At 37.5% G+C, this 22,635-nt stretch overlaps 1 protein-coding gene across 1 annotated transcript in view; it reads right to left on the bottom strand.

Annotated features, from left to right (window-relative positions):
* LOC134793384 (very long chain fatty acid elongase 7-like) overlaps positions 1-22,635 on the bottom strand; it is a 32,698-nt gene that overhangs the window by 5,499 nt on the left and 4,564 nt on the right. Inside the window, exons 3-6 of the mRNA XM_063764955.1 lie at positions 20,912-21,102; positions 17,573-17,653; positions 7,478-7,640; positions 6,707-6,843 (exon numbers count right to left, since the gene is read on the bottom strand). Of these exons, the coding sequence (XP_063621025.1) occupies positions 6,707-6,843; positions 7,478-7,640; positions 17,573-17,653; positions 20,912-21,102 (572 nt within the window). The remainder of the gene's footprint in view (positions 1-6,706; positions 6,844-7,477; positions 7,641-17,572; positions 17,654-20,911; positions 21,103-22,635) is intronic.

Below are 22,635 nucleotides of genomic sequence, written 5' to 3'. Positions count from 1 at the left end.
TACTGTCAGCATCAGACTACCTACATATAAGTACTACAAGTTAAAAATACGGTAGATTATTTAAGCTGAACGAGTTGGCAGTTAGTGGTATGGTGGTTGTGATATTATCGCTTATCGTGTAAATAAATCTCACTCTTAGATATAGTAAGAACATACGACCATCATAGGCAATGCCGTTCCAATGATGTGATTGATTAATAGAATGAATAGTAGTTGAAAGGATGTTATTCTTGAATGCTGCGGCAGGGGGTGTGGGGGTGGGGGGAACTGGGGAAAGGACGGCGTTCCGCTGAGTGTCGAAACCTGAACGACAGAGTCATACTGCGGACAGAGTGGTACTGAGCTACTGTGCATTTTTATGTGCTTAACAGTGATTTACAGTTTACGTTTTTATGCCTTAAGCACATAGTTATACAGTAAAACCCACTTAAGAAGGGTCTGAAGGGACCATGTAACCCTGAAGAGACCACGTAACCCTGAAGGGACCAAAGGAAAGCGATTTAACAGTAATGTGGTTATGATCTAACAGTGTCAAAAGTGATGTTTCTGGTTGAAGAATGTTTTTAACACACATCATTTTTAACCCCTGTTGGAAAAAAGAAGGGTGATATAAGTTTAAGTGTAGTTATATGACTTACCTAACTTACCTAACTCAAGGAATGAAGAGAAATGAGTACGGTTTGTTTTAATCGAGAGTGTTGTCTGTCAATATGGATTTATGTCGACAGATGGCGATGGCTGTGTTTAACATTAAAATTTATTTCTTGTGTCATATACGGTCTGTTATCACACTTATCACAGTACCACACACACATCACACATTTCATAGAAGTTTGACATTATTGATGAATTTGCCACACTTGTTACTGTAAATGCATGTAGAGTTAGCTTGGTCCGACTCTATCGCAGTATGACTGACGCGTCTGTTCTCCGCGCATATCCTACTTGCGCAAGAGCAGATCCCGTCGGGCGGAATGCTAGGCGCGGTCTATCCTTATTGGCGCAGCGTTGAGAAACTTATCACTAGATACTTCCAGTTCAAAACAATTTAATTCACCTTTTGGGGCATTCCAGAAGTTTCGGGTACGTGACGCTAATTTTAACACTTCTGATAAAGCTCATAAATATCTGAACACGCGCTCTAGCACCTTGACGATAGAGGCGTGTTCAGGTACCGTAAACTGGGGCTATTCGGTACAGTTTTTGGAGTAAAACATCAATAACTCCATATTTTATGTCAAAAATATTTTTTTTATTGGATAAAACGCATCTTTCTCCATCATTGCATGTACAATATTTGATTGCATTGCATACATTTGAATTGTTAACACAGAACGAGTAATGATTTTTTAAAGAGGTGTTCCCAAATATTTCATGGTTGGGGCTATATGGAAGTCGATGGGTCTCGCACTGGTTTTTACTGAATTTTGAACACTGAGAGAAAAGGATAACAAAAACACACTTAGAATTACAAAAATAAACTTAATCCGGGGACAAGGAGAGTCAACTAATAGGAACAAATTTACTTTTGCAATTTCTATTAGTTCTTGCAATTTCTATTATCTGTTTGTTGAAATTAGATTTAGGATTACTGAGCTGTTTGTAGAAATAAATAAACTTTACAGAAATAGTGAAACGTCCATAGTTATTACTGAACTTCATTTTTTCCCCCAGTACAGAACTGTTTTTTAATTCCTGGTGATGATTTTTCTCTCAGTGAAGCTTGTGTTGTTTTAAACGTGACTGTGCCTGTAAGGAAATAGAATTGTGAGCACCATGGCCGCTCCGATATATCTGATGGCGATTGTACTGTATTTTCCTACTAGATCTAGCTCGTTATCAATTTTCCTGCGTAAGTAACTAAAGCAAGTCAGCAAGGCTACGACTCGTAGTAGGTTAGCAAATCATCGTTTGCGAAATTTAAAAGTAAATGTCTAACGTATGTTTTACAGAGAGCGTAATGGAAATTAAGTAGGTAGTCCTATTAGTATTGCGATAGGCTGTTATTGCTCATATCTATAAGATAAAGATAGTTTATAATAATAATATAATATTAAGGACATTCTTACACAAATTGACTAAGCCCCACGGTAAGCTCAAGAAAGCTTGTGTTGTGGGTACTCAGACAACGATATATATAATATATAAATACTTAAATACATAGAAAACAACCATGACTCAGGAACAAATATCTGTATCATCATACAAATAAATGCCCTTACCAGGATTTGAACCCGGGACCATCGGCTTCTTAGGCAGGGTTACTACCCACTAGGCCAGACCGGTCGCCATTATTACTCAAGTAGGCGTATTACCATGCGCTTATGAACGTCAAATAAAGCTACACCGGCTCCAACGCTACACCTCTGGCTGGAGAAGATTTAAATATTTTAAATCCCCCCTCAATTGGAGGAGGGTATCCCAATATGGGACCGGCAACAAACTCGGCGCGACACATCTTTTCCATTACAACTTATAATTAACAGGCATTACGAGTAAATAAGAAAAAATACAATTTAAATTACTATAGAATTGATGCAATTACAAACAGTAAGTACTTTTCTTTATATGAATTAATAATATATGTGTGTATCAAATCATACAAATACGTAGCTCTTTCAGAGAACATAAAATATCAAATCCTTACAAAAGCAAAAGAAAATAAAATTAATAAAATAAATGAGAATATAATATGAGATGTGCGTTGATGTATGATGCCTTAAGGTAACATTCCATTTCTGACCGCAGCTGCACTACTGCTCCTACATGTCGATGTTATTGTCAATTTCCATAGTAAACTGAATGACAGTCTTGTCACTGTCATTCATTGTCTAATGACAGTAACGTCGCAACAGTAATGCAGCTGTCGTTGGAAATGGACTGTCACCTTTAGGGTGATGTCCGGATAGCAGCTGCAGCTGCATTACTGTTGCAACGTTAATGCGGACACGGTTACTATCAAATTCCTTGATAAAATTAGTGACGAACGGTCTAATAGTGACACCGGCAGTGAACGGCACTCATTTAATGAAGGAAAATGACATTGAAAGCGCCCGGGTGGGCGATACAAATTTTATAAAGCTACTTTTCTATGACATGACAGGCGATCACGTGATGTTTTCCATGGAAATCGATGCGCCGGGAGCTCCGGCCCGGACACGGCCCGGTCTAACGTGAGTCATCTTTTACTGCCGCAATTATGATGTTCATTCCGTCACTCATTTTATCAAGGAAATTGACAGATATATAGCCGCGGCAACTACGACGACGCAACAGTAATGCAGCTGTTAGTTGACATCCAAACGTCACATAATCTCGATGACAGCTGAGAGACCATATTCATAACCGTTTAATAACACGATTATAAAGTTCGAATCGTTCTTGTCAAAAGATTAATGCCGCAACAGTAATTAATTTTTCACCACCACCACCACACCAGCTCGGAAAGGCTTAATTTAATTGCACTTCAAAAACGGATAGCAAAGTTGCACTTTGCTATCAGTAATTCACATGTGAGGCAAAGTAATCAAATGCAAATTTTGAGTTGTTTTCTTATGTTTGCTGGTAGAATTGACTTTTAAATGATGATTTTGGATGATAAATATTTAATAACATTTATTTGATTTTGATTTGGTTTGATTTTGTTTGATATTTTACATTTAATATTTGCTTCGGGTTGGTGTGGTGAAAAACTTTGTGTTTCGCTCGGGGGCAAAATTTGTTTAACCCTCGTGCTTTGAAACCCTCGCAACGCTCAAAATTCCATTTTTGGAATCTTTCGCTTGCTCGGGTATCAATATTAGCACGAGCGGTTAAACAACAATTTTGCCCCCTTGTAAAACAAATAACTATTAACAGTCGTCATCCGAACGTCACCTTTAACGTGTCCTATAACCCTTTCAGGCTAAGGGATTATATATTTCCCACATGCGGCACTTCAAACATGTGTTCTATTTTCGATGAGTAAGACTGACGTTCGATTGTCATTTTTGAAATGTCAGCCTGAGTGAATAATTAAGTAATCTTTAAGTTATTATCGGTATTGTGAATCTCATTCATTGACGTAAGTATTTAATATTCACGTTGTTTACGCGTCAGTAACTGAGAACATCTTACATAATGTCTGCAATTTAAGAAAAACGCAAGTACATTGTTATTGTTTATGTACATCGAACAACTAGATTCTTGATAGATAACTGTGAAACCTTTTCACATTTAGGTACCTACATACTACCGACAAAAGAATTGAAATCTACGTATATGGGTGCCAAGTTCTGTGCTCTGTAGAAAATCCTGAAACTATATATAAGATTTGTCTTGGCTATTGTTTACGTATAGGCTATTATTGTCTATGTTACTTTTCTAAAATTTGTTTTGTTGGTAAAAACTAGCCAAGTCAAATCCTATACAATTTCAGGATTTTCTACACAACACAGAACTTGGCACCCATATAAAAGATCTCAATTCTTTTGTCGGCGAGACAACAACGACACATATTCTTAATATTGAACTTGGCTCTCATTTCACATTTATGTTTTAGTTGAGATTGTACCTACATGCTCGTATTCCCATACCTGTAATAATAACTGGTAAGTTACTAAGTAAACATTTTCGCTTCACTCAACTGGCCCTATTTCTCGACCTTTATAGTTACGCAGGTAGTAATATTTAATTATAGGCAACTAAAATCTGAGCCAAAATAATCAGTAAATTCATTACCATAAGAAGAAAAGGCCACATTTCCGGTTATATCCAGTTCACCGACAGACCGCCATTGCAACTTGAAAATTATCGGCCCAAATAACATCCTTACTATACCTTACAGAACCGTAACGTTGACAGGATCATTACACCGTCCAAAACAATAAAAGGTGATATTGTAACCTTCGGAACAGATTAAAAGAAGCCGCATTCGAAATTTACAAATCCAACATGATTTGACATTAAATGAGCGTTTTCAAAAAAATATATTGATAACCCGATTTTGGTATTTTTGGGTTGTTCCAGAATCACTGCATATTCAATCCTGATGCTAAAAAGTCCCAACAATATGTATGGAAATTTTAGTGTCCACTACGTTACGTACATAGGTAGGTACAAGTGAAAAAAAATCGTATTTAAACGTGACGTAATGGAACGGATATTTTATGACATTTTTTTAATGGTAGGATAGAGAATGCTGACAATTCTGAGTAAAATGAGCATATTTAATTAAGAAAGTCCACATTTGTAAGAATCAGGTTTTCTATTTTTTTTTCGGAAAACGCTCAAATACTCGTATCTATCTAGTGCATCTTGCGTGCACAAATATACAGGGTATTTTTCGCTACCTGTAGCCATATTGTGCAAAGTGATAAAATAGGACATTCTGAACAACTTTATTGAGGAACCAAATCAAATTTATCAATTTGGACCGATCAGATATGGCTTAAGTTAAAAAAGAACCCTATAAATACAACCCAGATGCACTGCAAGAAATGTCAAATCAATAAATACTGTGTATTTTTAATTCGAACGTGACTCAAGTTGTTGACGACTTCGCCCTATAATTATTAAGGTAAATAAAACGAAGTATCAATTTTCTTTCCTGTCAGTGCAGAGTTACAGTTATGGGCAAGTAATTGGTTTTCTGGTGTGATTCCGGTATCTTTATAGGCCATAATTTGAGTTTCCTTAAAGTTTTTAATAGTTAAGTACTTTGATTTTTCGTAACTATTAATCAACTTGTTGTAATTTTTAGTGTTCCGTACAAAACTTTGTTCACGGAGCACTTATGGGATCACTCCGGTCTTGCAAATTATTCTTTATTGTTATCAACGTAGCTAATGTTATTATACAGGTCGTATCAACGTAGTTCAATATACTTCAGTCATCTTAAAGTTTCCACAGTGAAATTGCGTAGTTTTGGTTAAAATCTCCTCTGCTTTAAGACGACCTAGTTTTTCTGACTCTTATAATTAAGTTGAAACTCGAGATTTTTCAACTTGTTAGAGACATGAGAGAGACTTGAGTCCTTTTCAGGGAACTCTCAAATTTTCTTTAAGTACAATAAAATGTCAACTTGCATTGTCTTCATGTACAATTCATGGGTTAGGAACACAAAGCATACAATACAGCTTAATGTCTTATTATTAAGATAACATCTATAAAACGATTCACAAATTCTTTTTTTGACTTGACTTCAAAAACTCGAAAGTTGTTTAAGATTATTCTTTTTTGAAATTGAACATTAAAGATTCGAGTACGATACATCGGTACGAACCAACACTAGCTCTGATTAAGTGGTTGCTTTCGCTGGACACTCGTAGGTTTTAATAAACCTACAAAACAACATCGCGTGATGTTATTACAGTATAGGGAAGAATTGACTTCATTTCATAAAGTCTTTAAGTTTCATCACTATGTAATCAGGTTTTTAAGGAAACAACGCATAATAAGTATGAAACCAACGAGATCACATCCGTATCCGCCATGATAGTTTTCGGTCAACTTTATCCATGCTGATCTAGTCTTATCAAACAAGTAGGTATCTTATGTAACTAAATAGCAACGTGTAGCATGTTGAATTGCCCTAAAGGGTTCATTATTAGGATCATTTTCGGCTTCTTGCCATTTTCGGTCATAGCGTGCACTCTCAGGTGTATGTAGCCATTTTTTGCAGTGAATTTGCGTCCGAATGTGTAAATTGATAATGAAAGTCACTTACCAACTGAACAGTGGTGAGATGCTTTTTCCACCACAGATATTTCTGCATGTGTGGTCCCATCGCGGAGCACATGTAGTACGTGTACATGATGATGTGGACCATGTTGTTGACGACGTTGGAGAACGTGCCATGCCCACCTAGAAACACAAGCGGGTGAGGTCAGTGAAGGATCAAGGGATCTCAGGGGGTATTCCAGAAGTGTTGGATACGTGGCGTTATTTGTTGGTGGAAGAGAGTGGAAGGTAGACTGAAAAAATTATGAATGGATTGTGCGAAAGATAGAGAAGAATGGAAGAGAAAAATATGCTATTTCTTTACAATTCTGATAAAGCTAAGTAGCCGATATTTGGCAAGATAACGTACCATAAATTAGCTTTAAATTCAACGGGTATGTACCGTATATTATTAAGGTAGCTGCTATATAGCAGGCTACTGACGAGCCTTCCAAATGGATGCCGTTACAATGGATTCATCCAAATGGAAGGCATCCTAATATTAAACATTGTACGTTTTTGACATTCACGGACCGATTTTGGATTGCAGCCACGCTATTTGGACTGTTGGAAGGCTCGTCAGTGGCCACCTTAAGCGTCACGTCCCCGACAAAGTAGATCTTTTTGTAAAAGCCCCTCAATGGGAAGAATTTTGAGACATTTTTTAAAGAGTACCGGTGTGATAGTACCTACAGGTAAAGCCAGGAGACTTGGCTCTTCTTCCAAAGCACGAATACTTAATGGTTTTTATAACATGACTGACGAAAATTTTGCTTACCAGCAATGAATTTGACGAGCAGCCACGCCTCGAACGGAGTGAGGGAGTGGTGGTACAGGTGAAGCCAGGAGACTTGGCCCTTCTTCTTCCGAAGCACGAAGAATATCGTGTCCGCGAACTCGGAGAGTTTGGAGAAGTAGTACACCCAGCATAGATGCAGCATCTATGGACAGAATAAAAAAAGAATAAGTACAAAAAAACCTTTAAAAAAACACATAGAGCAGAGGATCATTATTAAAGGAGGACTGTTTTTGCATCAATTCTGCACCGTAACACGTTAAACTTAGCAAAGAGAAATTCGAAAGAAGAAATCCAAACGTATAACTATCACTTTTTTTATTAAAGAAACAGGATTAAGAATTATGACAGAAAGGCTTTTCGAAAATGTCTTTTAAATAATGACGAAAACACGTTTCTGTTACGCAAATTATTGCGAATAATCAATGAGTTAAATTTCACTTTTCATCCGAAGTCAAGTGACATTGTGGCTGAAACAGGTTTTGTAGCGTCCATAAATTTCGTAATATAATGATCTGGGCGGAATCCCGCTAGTTCATACAAATTATTTTTGTTTATGATGCCGAGAAACTAAAAATAAAGGTTGAGTATCAAACTTATGAAATTATTAACCAATGCCGTAATTTAGCTTTTTTATGTGCGTTAAGATGTACCTACGTACATTTTTAACCCTATTATCGTAAATTAAGACATTTGCAACATTAGGTGTGATTGGCTAAAGTACCTAACGAATTTCTAATGTCCTTGAAATAGAGTTACGAGGTTTACGACTTTAGACGACGAAGACAACGCACAGCCAAAATGGTTGAAGGTAAGGTAAACGCAGCTATCAACGCCCCACAAAAAATCTGCAGGTATTGCCGACCTATTGTACTAATTAGATATGTTTTCGTTGCATGAACTATTTCAGCGGTAGGTAGGTAAACTTCCACAAACGTTTGTTCCTTGAGTATCGGGTAGTTTTACGTTAGTTTGAGTGGTGCCTTAAGGGGGGCGTTAATACCTTCATTTACCTTAGGATGTTATAAACATTTTAAGTTAAAACTGGTCAATTTTCACAAAGAAAGGTTTTTTGAAATTAGATTCGTAAGGCGGTGAAAATGAAGTTAAAAATTTTGAAGACACTGCTATCATCTGTATCGTGTGTTGGAGTCAAAAACGTCCGGGGAAACTTACATTTATACCTTTTAAGAAGAAGTAGGTAGGTTTGAAAATGTCTATAAGGGACCATCAAAAAAATTTGGCTTCAAAGTTCATTTATTTTATGATGTACACAGAAAACACGCATATAGCCCTAACTCATACTACAAAAGTTTTTGACCGTTTGTATGGTAGCCGACTCCCAACGCCAAGCCCACAATCTCGATTCTCAGAAAGCTTTCTCTGTGCGTGAACTTGACAGAGTTTCATCACAATTGACAGGAAAACACATGGTAGGTATCTCTACGTATAAAGATAAACCTACTAATTTATGTCAAGATATGTGAAAGTTTATGTATGTAGTATAATATATTGGTACAAATATAAATGGCATGCATCCTTGGTACATTTAGAATTAAGCTAGTTATTAATTTCGTTTAGTTTAATATATTTGGATGTTTAGATGTTTGGTTTTTTGTTACTAATCGGTACACGCCAAAATGTCTATACGAGATTTAACAGACTGGATTGAGTATTGAGCACTACTGTTTTTCTTATAAATTTGAAATTAAATATTATGAAATAAAACTATGGAAACGGATTATATCCTGTATAATTCATTTATAATAAATCACGACGTTTTATTTACTGTCAGTTAACTTGTATTTCATTTAATTACCTCGATATGTATTGTAGACCTCCCCCTAGTCCTAACCTAGTCGGTAGTGACCCTACTTACGAAGCACGAGGTCCCGGGTTCGAATCCTGGTAAGTGCATTCCTTTGTGTGTTTGTCACAAATATTTGTTCCTGAGTTATGTTTTTTTTTGTTTATAACTAAGTATTTGTATACAAATACTTAAGTATAAGCAGAAATAACTACTGGCGACCGCCCTGGCTTCGCACGGGTTACACAAAACCTTAACAAACACGCCTAAACCTTCCTCAAGAATCACTCTATTGATATGTGAAAACTTCAGGAAAATCCGTTCAGTAGTTTTTGAGTTTATCGCGAACAAACATATATACAGGCAGACGCGGTGGGGGACTTTGTTTTATAAGGTGTAGAGATACGTTATACATATATATCGTCGTTTACTACCCACAACACAAGCCTCATTGAGCTTTCTGTGGGACTAGGTCGATCTGTGTAAATTGTCCTATAATATTTATTTATTATTTATAATTATAATATTTATAATATGCCAAGCTCGGACCTCTAGCAATGGTAGGAATGAAACTGGTGTCATTATTGTTATTAATGTAATTTAATTATGCCGTGTTATGTTAAACGCCGTAGCAACCGGCATGCTATCATCATGCCAGCTATATCTTACGAAATAATTGTTGTAAGCTAGTAAAATAGATAAATATTTAATAGCGTTCATTTGGATTTGATCTATAATGTTTTACAGTTACCTAGTATTTTTCTTAGCGTTGGTCTGATGAAAAGTTTGTGTTACACACGATAGCAAAGTTTGTTTAACCTTCGTGCCGTGAAACCCTCGCAACGCTCAAGATTCCACTTTTCTAACAATCAATCAAATCAATTAATCAGTCAATCAATTTTCTCGTGGTTAAATTTTGTAATCTTCCGCTTGCTCGGGTGTCAATACTACGTAAGTACTACGTAGGCGAACAACACGCGAACGCGAAGCGAAGCGATGCGGCGCGGGGTGAATCAATCTTTGATACCTATAGAAGTGTCCTACGTGGGCGATCTCGTTGCGAACGCGAACGCCTTGGTCCCGCGGTTCGCGAGTTGTTCACTTACGACTAGTTACGACGCAGCGATAGCAGTAGCACGAGTTAAACAACAACTTTGCCGCCTTTTAAAACAAATAAAGTATTATCATTGTACCGAATATTTGACTCTCTTGCACTCAAAGTCGTCACCTACTAAAAATTCAATTTAAAACTAGACGAAATACAATACTTATCAAAGAACTTTTTAACTAAAATATCTACATAAAAAAGACCTATCTTCCTGTATTCATAGTTCATACCAAAGGCTCATCTTACACTGGTCTAATAGATGACAGGCGGCAACTATACGTACCTATACCATAGTAAAGACCTACCGTACCGTATTCGTAGTTCGTTCCAAAGGCTCACCGTACACTGGCTACTCGAGATGACAGGTGGCACTGGCACTTGACATACGGACTCGCTCTTTTTATGGAATGCGGCACTTTCTTTCTCGTTTAAGGCTACCGGGCCAGTGTCGCGGACAAGGGCCTGTTTTGTATGTTTTAGCCGTTTTCGTGTTTGCCAATTATATAGAATTAAATTAGTGGTAAATGCTGTGACTGTTTTTTAAAAATTATGAGATAATTACGAGTTTTATCCAATTCATTCATATTAATTTATACCACACCAGCTCCTAAAGGCTCGCTCGTTATTGTTCAAAAACTGATGAGAAAGTTGCGTTTTATCCACTTTCGCTTGCTCGATTAGCAAAAGCGATTAAACAATAATTTTGGCCCAATATAAAACAAAAAACTATTAAATGAGTTAGCTCACTTTAATAATCAAACGCTGACATTACAAAAATAAGTAAGATGACATAAAAATCAATTTTAAATACTTGTGCATCATTTAGCACTAACTTTGCCATTTTTCCAATCATTAATGCATTCGCTTCCAGGGGGCGTGGCCTAGGAACAAACTTGTATGACGGTGTGCGTCGGCGGCAGTTAATGTGTTAATAAACATTATGTATTCCGGTTTTATTGAGGCAGGTAAATATTAGTCATTTCTACTACATCGTTTTATTAGAAGACATTTGCTACAATAGAATGGCTTCTTTATTTGTTCTATAATACCAATAGGCTATATATAGTCTAATAAAGAAGCCATTCTTGTAACACATATTTTTTAATAAAACTATGTAAGTAGTAGAAAATAGTAGTTTATGTGACTGCTACATAATGAAAGGCATTAAAATACGAGTGTGGGTTTATGAAACGAATGAAATGAGTTTCATAATAGTATCACACGAGTGTTTTAATGCCCAATTATGTAGAGTTACATACACTGCTTTATCTACACACATATTATAAACTTTCTATGATATATTCACTAACCTCATATTACAGCCGACTTTGCTCTCTGGCGGAACTCGCGGATATGAGATGGCGTCTCCGAAATATCTTTATCGCACATTTTACATGAAACTTTTGTTATAGTTTCTTTAAAAATAACAAAACAAATTATTTTTTACTTACAAACTAATTAAAAGATAAACTGTACGTCAAATGGCGGCAAATGAAAACTTTTTTCACGCACGTCACGCATCCGTAGTTTTTTTTTAATTCAGAGACAAACTAGAGTCGGGGTCGATTACCATATCGTCCGATACCAACTTACATGCGAGATTTGTCAATATTGTATGCAATTGTCATTTGATTTCGAATAAAACGTCATCTCGACTGATATTAGAATAGGGGTCAAATCAAATTGCTTTTTTTTTTCAGAGATGTTCGAAATTTGAATTGCATTACCAAATCGATTTTGATATAGTAATGAAGCTATTACCACATTTTCACAGATAAGAAATTTGCTGTAACAAAACAGTTTATCGTAATGTGGGCCATTATTTACGGATTTTGAAGGCATCATAGACAGTTTATGATATGTGTGTAGATAAAAAATATTATCTACCTCAATAAAACCGGAAGTCTCCGAACTTTTTAAAGATGCAAAAAAAATTATCAACCCACTTTGATGGATCTCAAATATATTCGCTTGTGTATGTGTGTGTGTGTCTAAATATAGACTCGCCATTTTAGCTATGAAGTGCCAAAAGGAAAGCACCCAACAAACTACGATGACACAACACTTTTGTGAAGCGACGTCCGAAAGAAAGTAAAGCTTGTGCCGTTATGGTTATTAAATACTTGCCGCGAAACTAACTGGCGACTAAGATCATAATGCTATCTCCTTTAACTGTCTAGCTATCACGGTTCATGAGTTACAGCCTGGTGACAGACAGACGGACGGACGGACAGACAGACAGACGGACAGACGGACAGACGGACAGACGGACAGACGGACAGACGGACAGACGGACAGACGGACAGACGGACAGACGGGCAGACGGACAGACGGACAGACGGACAGACGGACAGACGGACAGACGGACAGACGGACAGACGGACAGAGGGACAGACGGACAGACGGACAGACGGACACACGGACACACGGACACACGGACACACGGACAGACGGACAGACGGACAGCGGAGTCTTAGTCCCGTTTTTATCCTTTGGGTACAGAAGCATAAAAACAGATCCTAAGCTTTTTGTCTATGTCATTACCAATGTCCAACCAGATGCAACACTTTCGAATCGCAACTCTGCACACGGACGTTGGAAAGTGTAGAGCTTGTGCCGTTGGCAAACTTGACCCATTGGTGCCCGTGCGCAGGTAGATGCGTCACTTAAGAATTCTGTCATTCATTATTCTTATTCTGTCATTCATTATTATCATTTGTTTGTCCTTTCCCGATCTCGGGACCATGGGGTCCCGGACTTTTGGGAGGCGTGCGTGGGGCCGAAGCCAACTGCGCAGAGGCCCTTTTAGAAAATTTAATCTAAAAGCAAGGCATACACGTGGCGGATACCATCCCCGAGCGCACAATATGATACATCCGGAGATGGTCCCTGCCAGGTGCAAAGACTATTGCTGTGCAGCACTTTTGTGCTGCGATGGGTACTAAGGTCATAGGCTACTGATTTGAATGTTGGATGGACTGGATATCGGGCTATGGGAGGAGACTAGCGGACACCTGCCGTGACAATCAGTCTCAATATTGTTAAAGGCAGGTGGTGACTCGCCAACTCATTGAGTGGGCCCCGCATTGGCCGCACGCACAGTGCGACAACAGGGCAACACTCATTATTATTATATTCTTTCGGGTTCCTTACCAAAAAGGTTAAGGAACCCTTATCCTTTGATTGAAAGGTTATACAGACAGATTGGTCAAATTTTTGTCAAAATTCAATTTTGATGATGGGATCCATGAGGAATCGATGGAACTCCTCAAATCTTATAGCCATACGTATAGTGATTTTTATGTTTTCATTAACAAATCAATAATTTACATTTAAAAAAAGACATTTGATGAAGTGGAACTGCTGATGATGACCAGAACGGAACTCTTTAACGACGCATACTTCATGTTTGGCGATTTCTCCTCCTCGTTACGTTTTATAAGCAACATTTTTTTGTGAAGGTTGAGTTCTGATGATGGATTCCATGAGGAATTAAGGAAACTTTTTAAATATAAAGAGTTCCCTCAATTCCTCATGGAATCCATCATCTACTTCAATAAAACCGATAATTGTTAACATTACAATATAGCATTTATTTTATTTTATATAAAAACCACGCATTTCCATGTAAGTTGTACTATTTGGTGAAATGGAACTGCTCATGAAGAACAGAATAGAACTCCTCCACAACAAGTTTTTAACGTCTTATGGCTAGTTGCAATTGGTATGTATGGTTCCTCATCATATTTTAGCTCAAAGTAAAAAAAAAGATGATATGGCTAGTAATATGCTTCTAAAGCAGAAAATTTCTAGATGACTTATCTACCCTATTATGACTAAAGAGACATATATTTGCGTACATGAAATTCACACAAACATAATATTGACAAACTTGAGTGTTGAAGTGTATTCACGTGTTTAGTAACTAATGTTTAAATGCTTATGTTTGTTATGGGTCAAATGTGGTATTTACTTTCATTGATTAAGATGAAGAAGACAAGAATTTCTTGTAGGTATGTGAAATACTGTGAGTGTGAAATCATTCATTTTACAAACTAGAGAATACCTGTGGGGTTCTTCAAAAACTGGACGAGTGCGAGACGCACTCGCGCACCGAGGGTTCCGTACAAATTCAATTTATTTCGTTTTATTTTAATAATGTTTATGAATTAAAAATACGCCCCGAACCCGAAATAATATAATAATATTCACCTTTGTCAAAATTACAATGTGCAAAACTACTCACACAAATTATTGTTAGTTTTTATTAACAATCTCAAATGTTGAATAATTATACGGTTTAGACTCACTTGTTTTAAGTCACTCGCGCGACATGTAAAACAAGTGAGTCTAAACACCCTAAACCGTATAATTATTAAATGTTAGTAATGTCTCACAACAGTTTAAATTCGATTAATCTCAAATGTTTTAGGTTAGGTAATATTAGTCTGTGAGGTTTTGCTATTTTGTATACGTTACTGCTGATAGATAATAAATTATTTTTATTGTCAAAAGCTAAATAGTCATTGTGAAAAATGTCTAGGTAAATAGAAGTGAGAGTTGCAATGGCTAGACTAGACACTAATAAATAACCAGTTTTAGACTTGCAGACACTTTTTCTATTGTTGCCCGAATATAATGAAATATAGACAACTGATTACACCACAACCGGGCCATTATCGACAAAATTATTAACAGAAATTGATTGCCAAAGATAATTTGAAATAGAAGAATATTGTCAATTATTATTCCTCTAGTCTAAATTCTCTTTGTTATTGCTGAATCGAAAGAGGAACGCGTCAATAGCAAAAATAAAAACATAAACAAATGTGTCGTTTCCAAGCAGAAAGACCCATTTTTTCGCTTGCCATAAGGACGCTTTGAAAGGTTATTCCTATAAAGATACAAGCAAATCTCGTCCTTATGGTAAGCGACAAAGTTGGACCTTTGACTAGACTTCGACACAAATAATATTATAAGATACGATATGGATTAGATATTTTGGTGCCAAAAGTGACGTTTTTGTATGAAGAAAAGAAAATTCACACATAACTAAGTATGAAAACAGCTAACCCACAAACGGACGGACGGACATTAGACCAAAGTGATAGTTCCGTTACGCAAAACGTTTATTATAATATGCAGTTTAGTTAAATTCAGTGAGTTTTCGTACTAATGACTCTAATGTGAGAAGAATTGGACTGGATAACGGAAGTTGTTAAAATGTGCTTAAGACCTTTGTTTTAATTAAATGTTTAGTAAATAATGGTTGTAGCGATATCTTAAGAGCCAACGGGAGTGGTCATTTCTCCATACAAACGTACTCCTAGTTTTCCTCCGTGGTTTTTGAAGCTAGAGCAATGATTTTTTCAACACAGATTAATATTGTCAATATCTGTGTCTGACCGTTTTGCTTTTTTTGATATTTTTGTTTTTTAAGGCGCTAGAGCCCTTCAAAAATGGCCAAAATGGCCTAATTGATTATGCCGCAATGAGAGGCGTGGCATTCAAAACTGATATCAATTAGCCAAAAAAGCAAAACGGTCCGACACAGATAATTTCATAATCATTTAGATTTCCAAATTTGGTTACGATTGGTTAAGTTTTGGAGGAGGAAACAGAGGAGTACGAAACCTCGATTTTTGAGATTTTTACGCAGGATTTTTCGCCTTGTCCTTATCGCACTACTTTTAGGTGCCACTTCCGTTAGCGAGACGGGTATATTTACCTAAAATATTTAAAACTCAGCTCCTGTTTCGTCTTAACCACGTAGGTACTAGTAGATGATAGTTTTTTGCACTTAAACAAAAAACGATGCAACTGGTCTCTATTGTTTCCCATAAAGTTTTACCCCTATTCATAAAACTTTACGGACCTGCGGGCTCAGCACGGTTCCATTTTTATCGACTATCACTATGCGCGTCCCTTTCGCACTTACATACTTGTTAGAACGTGACAGGCATGGTGACAAGGGATAAAAACGCGACCGTGCTAAGCCGCCTGATTTAGTTAAATTATGTTTTATCCCTTTCTTACAAATACATAAGTCAAAATGACAGATAAAGACCAACGATTATTAGCTAATTGAGGTTTGTAGCGCGTTTATGAATAAGGGGGTTAAGGTATAATCATATACTCGTATTTGTCCGCATTTTCGGTACTAATATTTTTTTAAAGAAACGCGTAACTTTTCGGGGTTGCCATAAAACAAACCTAACCTAACCTATCTGTAGGATAACCTTACGAAAATCCTGAAAAGTTAACGGTTTCAGAATAGGACTAATGATAATATGACAAACACTACATTATGACTTAAAACTCTATGTCAAACAAAGGGACCCCCGATGCAACAGATATTTTTTTTAATTTCTCGTTAAATGTAAAAAAATATTATTTTCTTGTTCAGAGCGTTTCCATATTGTCCGATCCATCAGATGTCGGAATCAGATACGACGACAAAGAGATAAAATTTTATAAAATGCTTTTTTATATTTTCTTATTTATCAATTATCTAAATCGGCCGGCAACCTGTGGCCCGCGGGCCGCATGCGGCTCGTGAAACTGTCACTTGCGGCCTGCGAGCCTCTCTGGCTATGTAATATTGAGAAACGACAATGTCTGATAAAGTCATAAATATTAACAAAGTGCGGCCCGCGTCAACTTACTCATTGTTAACTACGCTACTAAAACTACGCAAAAAAAGGATGCCGACCGCTGATCTAAATGTTTAAAATACTACTTTAAACGAAAAAGAAGGATGCCACAAGGCATAAAACACTTTCTGGTAGCTGTTTCTCCAAGGATTACCTATCGGAAAAAATCAGATGTCGGCACCTGATATCAGATCGGGCCATGTAAAATGCTCTAGACAGTTTTGTTCTCCTATTACAATGGTCATAACTACCGGGAGATTATTTTGGGCTCCTGGTATGACAACATACTACAAGTTGGTATCGATTTCCGAAATGATTGTGAACTATCTCTTGGAGCTGGTCTCATAAGACTATAGTAGACGGAACCCAAACTACCAGGGACGTAAAACTTCTCATGCACGCTCACGTGGTCCAAGGTTAGGGTGAGAGAGATAGAGATAATGGGTGATATGACCTCGGTCGTCAGTTTGGTTTGCGTCTACTATAATAGTAAAGGAGAGAGAACTTACCCGTCTCGCCTGTTCGCTCTCGCTGTAGTCAACGGGCTGACACGCCAAACTGTAGTCGCCCCACCATCCCGACATTAGATGCTGGAACAAACGACAAATATTATTTCATTGATGAATGAAATAGGGATAATCACATACTTACAAATTTACCTTACAACTGTAGACAGTAGTATGAGTGCATAGCTGCAGTTGCAAATTCAGTTTCGGTTGACCGAATGCAACGCCGGACGCGGGCAGCCGGTCAAGGCAATGGATAGTGCACGCACTGCCTATGTGCCTATCCTATCGTAAACACTAGAGAACTGTGGTCTCAAGAAAAACAGCCTGCCTATTTTTTTTTATAAACTGATCGGCGATTGGCCCTAGTCACTCCTGATGGAAAGTGAAGACAGACTAAGATGGAGCTCACCGGTTCTGTAATAGCCTCACTCTTGCATTAAAGAGACAGTTCATATTTCTCAGGGAATACAGATGGCGGGAGCGCATTCCATTCTTTAGCCGTCCGCAGTAAAAAAGACGAGGCAAATCGTTTCGTTCGGACAAATGGAATATTGACAACGAACGGGTATTAAATAAAAGCCGCCATAATAAAAAATCGTTTACCTATCTGCGTCATTGCTAACGAGACAGACGGCAGGCAATACTAATAAGATGTGACAGTGAAAGTGAAATGGGCCCCGCCTGCTACTTACTCAGTTCTTGTTATGATAGAATAAATAAGTAAATTATAAATGGCCGCAATGTATACTATAAAATAAATCTTCAAAGATCAAATACCCCGAGGGCTTGGCGCCTAACATCGCATCGAATACACTATGTTTTGTGCACAGTTCCGGTATCGGAACTATCAACACAATCCTCTAACCATTGTTAGACTCTATTCCTTTACAATAAGGTTTAAGTTCTCTCAGTGAATGGTACTTGTCTAGCAGCATCTTCGATACAATGGAGCGTTTCGATGCAAACCAGTTCTCGACCACTTTCGCCCGAGCTCGAGTCAGAACTTGACCTCCTCGCACTCGGCGATTCTAGGCTATCATTACACTGAATAGAAGCTGAAAAAAATACTACCTACCCCTACCCACTTTAAAACTCTATTTTGCGTCCTAAACTAAACTCACAGATCTAGAGTGTGACGCTTACGCTACAAAATAATTAGCGTCGCGGAGTGGCTCATACCGTGACTGACACCGAGCTGAGTGGGGACCTTATAGCGCAACTCTTAATTTTGTGTAGGTAAGGTACTTACCTAATTATTTTTAGTAATGTTAGGTATGTAATTGTGCTAATGAATGCTGAATAAAAAAAATCTGTGATGCATCTGTCATTGGAATAAAACAAGTCGCCTTATTTTAGAGATTTGGATTTTCATTTAAATTAGACGCAAGAAAGTCATCACCTTATTCCTTCGAGCAACACGGAAGGGAGGCGGCATTCGCACTATTTCCCCTCTGCCGAGGTACAAGATTAGCGCGTCAATCTAATCTAGCGCGGGTAATAAAACTAGTTGCACTTGGATTTTTCACTAGACCGAGTCCAGACGCGCGCGTGAACACTGCTGCACAAAAATGCCTGTTTGCTCGGTTTTTTGTTATAAAAAGAGGTCGGGGTCATCAAATTTACAAAAAGAAAGTGTTTTTTTACATATCATACGTTTAATTACATTCAAACACAATTATTATATTTTAGTCTCATGTAATTGTTGGATTTATCGATTTTGCTCGCTCAGTACAAATTGCGGATCGGTCGAGCGACAAATCCGACTTCTCATCTCTCAGAATACAATAACATACTTCAACGAAAATGTGTTAGTGTGCGTGTTGTGACACTTGTCACTAGTCCGTACACAAAAAGAGATCGAGGTTTGCAAGATTTGTCTTTGACGTGTGTCATTTTCTATGTATTTGTGTCGTCATTACAGATTGGATTTTGTATGTAAGTGTGTGAGAAGTGCGACTGTGTGCACCTTTCCCCCCGCGAAAAATGGCAGAAAGATTTGTACGGTGAGATATCGCTTGGGCCCCTCCCTTCCGATGTGTCGGAAGCCGGTGTTGCTCGAAGCCTTATTCAATATGATTCATATGATTGTGCACTTAATATCTATACTCTCGCTGGGAACTTCTTCGACAACATTCTTCGTTTATGTTTCATTCTTCCTTTTAAGTTAAGTATTTAATTTAATTTATTTTGTCTCAAAGGGATAATCACAATGTGCAGCATTTCGCATGTCTAGTGATTTCTAGTTCAAGTTGCATCTCACGGGTGCGCGCCTCAGAAGATTGGCATCCTTGACATCGCTGTGGTTAGAGACGTTTGCTCATGACACGGCACTGCTAACCTCTAAACCTAACTAAGTAGTTTAGTGGCCACAAATATTATCGGTTCTGAACTGACATTTGTTTAGCAACAACTTGTGACTATGACGAGACGTAGCCAACATGACCATGGGTTTTGGATAAACGCAGATCGAAGAATAAAAATGTATCAGATGACAGATACGAAATCACATTTATATGATCATTTCTATATATTATTGGCCAACAAACTAGAGTAACTACTTATACGCGACTAATAGAGCTCAAAACTTACCCTACGGGAATTGTGCGCGACCCAACTATATTGCGCTCATAGGGGTCTATATTAATGCAATTATGGGGGTTTTAGTTCAGTAATTGCTGACTTTAAGTTAGTGTATTATTAAATGCAAAAAATTAAGCTATTGTTTAACATAAAAAATAGAAGCTTGTAACGAAACAAGCATTAAGAGTTAGGTAAATTAAAAAAAAAAAACTTTACTACGCAAATGGTCTTTGTTAAAATATTTTGTCATATATCAATTTTACACTTAGCTAAGCCAAAAGTAATTATCACTTTGTAAAAACCCATTCTGTGTAAGATTCATACATTTAAGATATTGCACAGCGCGCAGCGACCAAAAATAGTAGCGCGTTTATCTGTCATTAATTCATGGCTATTAGGTACTTTCAAACAAGTAAAAGTGATGATAAAATTGTAATCATCATATCTGTACAGCAATGGCGGAGTAACTTAGCTTTACATGTGTCCAGAAGCTCAAAGAAAATGTGCCGATTGCATTAAAATTAAGCCAGCCGGTCGAAATCTTGAACAGAACCGCTACTGTGCTCTACAGCATTCCTGATTTTGCATAAGGGCTGATTTAGACGGCGCGCGAACTCGCATGCGATTTAAGATACATTGCGGACTGTTGGTTACGTCCAATTCTACCGACCGATCAAAACCCGCAATGTAACTCGCGATGCGAGTTGACGCATCGTCTAAATGCGCCCTAATTCTTTAAAAATTAACAAAAGAACTCACCTCATAAAACATGTAAGATGACAGCAACACTTGGAAAGCATTATACGCCACCAAGGTGTTCTTCAGCTTAAAGGGTTTCTTATTCTCCATCCATAGCGGGCCTATGACCATGACGACGGCCAGGTACGCTATGACCATGGCCAGGGTGGGGAGGGGTGTGTCGAAGAGGAACCATCCTTGGACCCGAGGATCTGGAAGAGGGAGGCTTTATAAAAAAAACAAAAAGGGTAGTATCGAATGTATAGTTTGAGTTCTTAATATAAATTATGGTCCTATTCGGCAGCACGTATAACAGTTGGCATGGAATTTCTTTTTCGGGGACGACAAAAAATTAAAGAGTAAACAAGACGTCTCCTTCTAATTTGTAGTTATTCATTATATTTGGAAACACTTCAACCATTTTTAATAAGAAAACCAACCACTTCAATTTTTTCCCCTAGATGCAAATTGTCACGATTTCTGCCGGATGAGACAATAACTAATTTTTATTTTTTTTAGGGAACAAAGCCAGTTCGCAATCGGGACTAAAAGCTATAACTGACCACGGGTACCAAGTATATAATTACCTAGAGTCAGTACAGTCTTTACCATAAGGGCACACGGGGGCCCCCAACCTCAGGGGGCCCCGAAGGACAGACAGTAACAGTATATTTGATTACCCGTAATAAATAGAAGTTAGTTTAATTCACTTTCTTTACTTTCCAAAAGGGCCCCAAATTCTAATGTGCCCAAGGGCCCCAGCATAGTTTAAGACTTCCTAGCATTATGCTATTATGCAGTATCGTTAGTTATTCAATCAATTACCTATCGATAAAGCACCATAAAGCTATCACAAACCAACCATGGCTAGACGTGAAAGTCACGGACGTAACGTATCTGCCGCTTTACGTTTACGTAATACCGCATAAAAAGAGCAGTGAAACTGTGAGGTTTATATCGTTTATTATTCGCAACTAGCGGTTTGATATAACGGCGGTTATTTAGAATTACCTTTCTAGTTGAGTGAGAGAGTCTTCTAAAAATAAGAAAGGTGCTGGACCCTGCCCCGCTGCCGGCGGCACCCTAGGTTAGGTTTTTTATAATGTGTTTATATATTTTTGTTATGTTTTGTAAGTGTTTTTATATTTTACTTTTATACTCACATTGTAAAACCCTAACCTAAGACCCTAATTGAATAAAGAAAGGTGCAACAGATAAGAGTGAAAAAAAAATAAGGAAGAAAACTAAGCTTAGGTACATATGCTCTCCATCAGAGTCTACGCTTCAAATGGCAATGGGCAGCTAGGTATAAAGACAGAAGATGGACCCTGGAATCTACAAAATGGACAGGGCCAGCAGGGAGAAGAGGTAAGGGCAAACCAAAAAGAATATGGACGGAAGACATCATCTCAGTAGCAGGCACAGATTGGTTAAAGACAGCCCATGATAGAGATAAATGGAGAAAGTGTGAGGATGCTTTTACCCAAAAGGGATCCATATTAGATTAAGTAAATTTTTTAAATGTACCTTACTACTCTATGTAATGTGGAAATAATAAGCTATTTTATTATTATTATTAGTTGAGTGAGACAGATTTCCGCCAAGTGGTCAAAAAACACAAAGATCTAAAAGAAGTGTTTATGGTGAAACCATGTGTTGCCTAATAAGCTATCAATATAGTTAATCTTCCTGTAGGTACAAAGAGGTATCATCTAAAAAAATACATCTTTCTTCTCTTTGGCTAA

Source organism: Cydia splendana, chromosome 9 (assembly GCF_910591565.1).
Source record: "Cydia splendana chromosome 9, ilCydSple1.2, whole genome shotgun sequence".
Classification (NCBI taxonomy): Eukaryota; Metazoa; Arthropoda; class Insecta; order Lepidoptera; family Tortricidae; genus Cydia; species Cydia splendana.
This window is presented reverse-complemented; position numbering and strand designations above follow the sequence as displayed.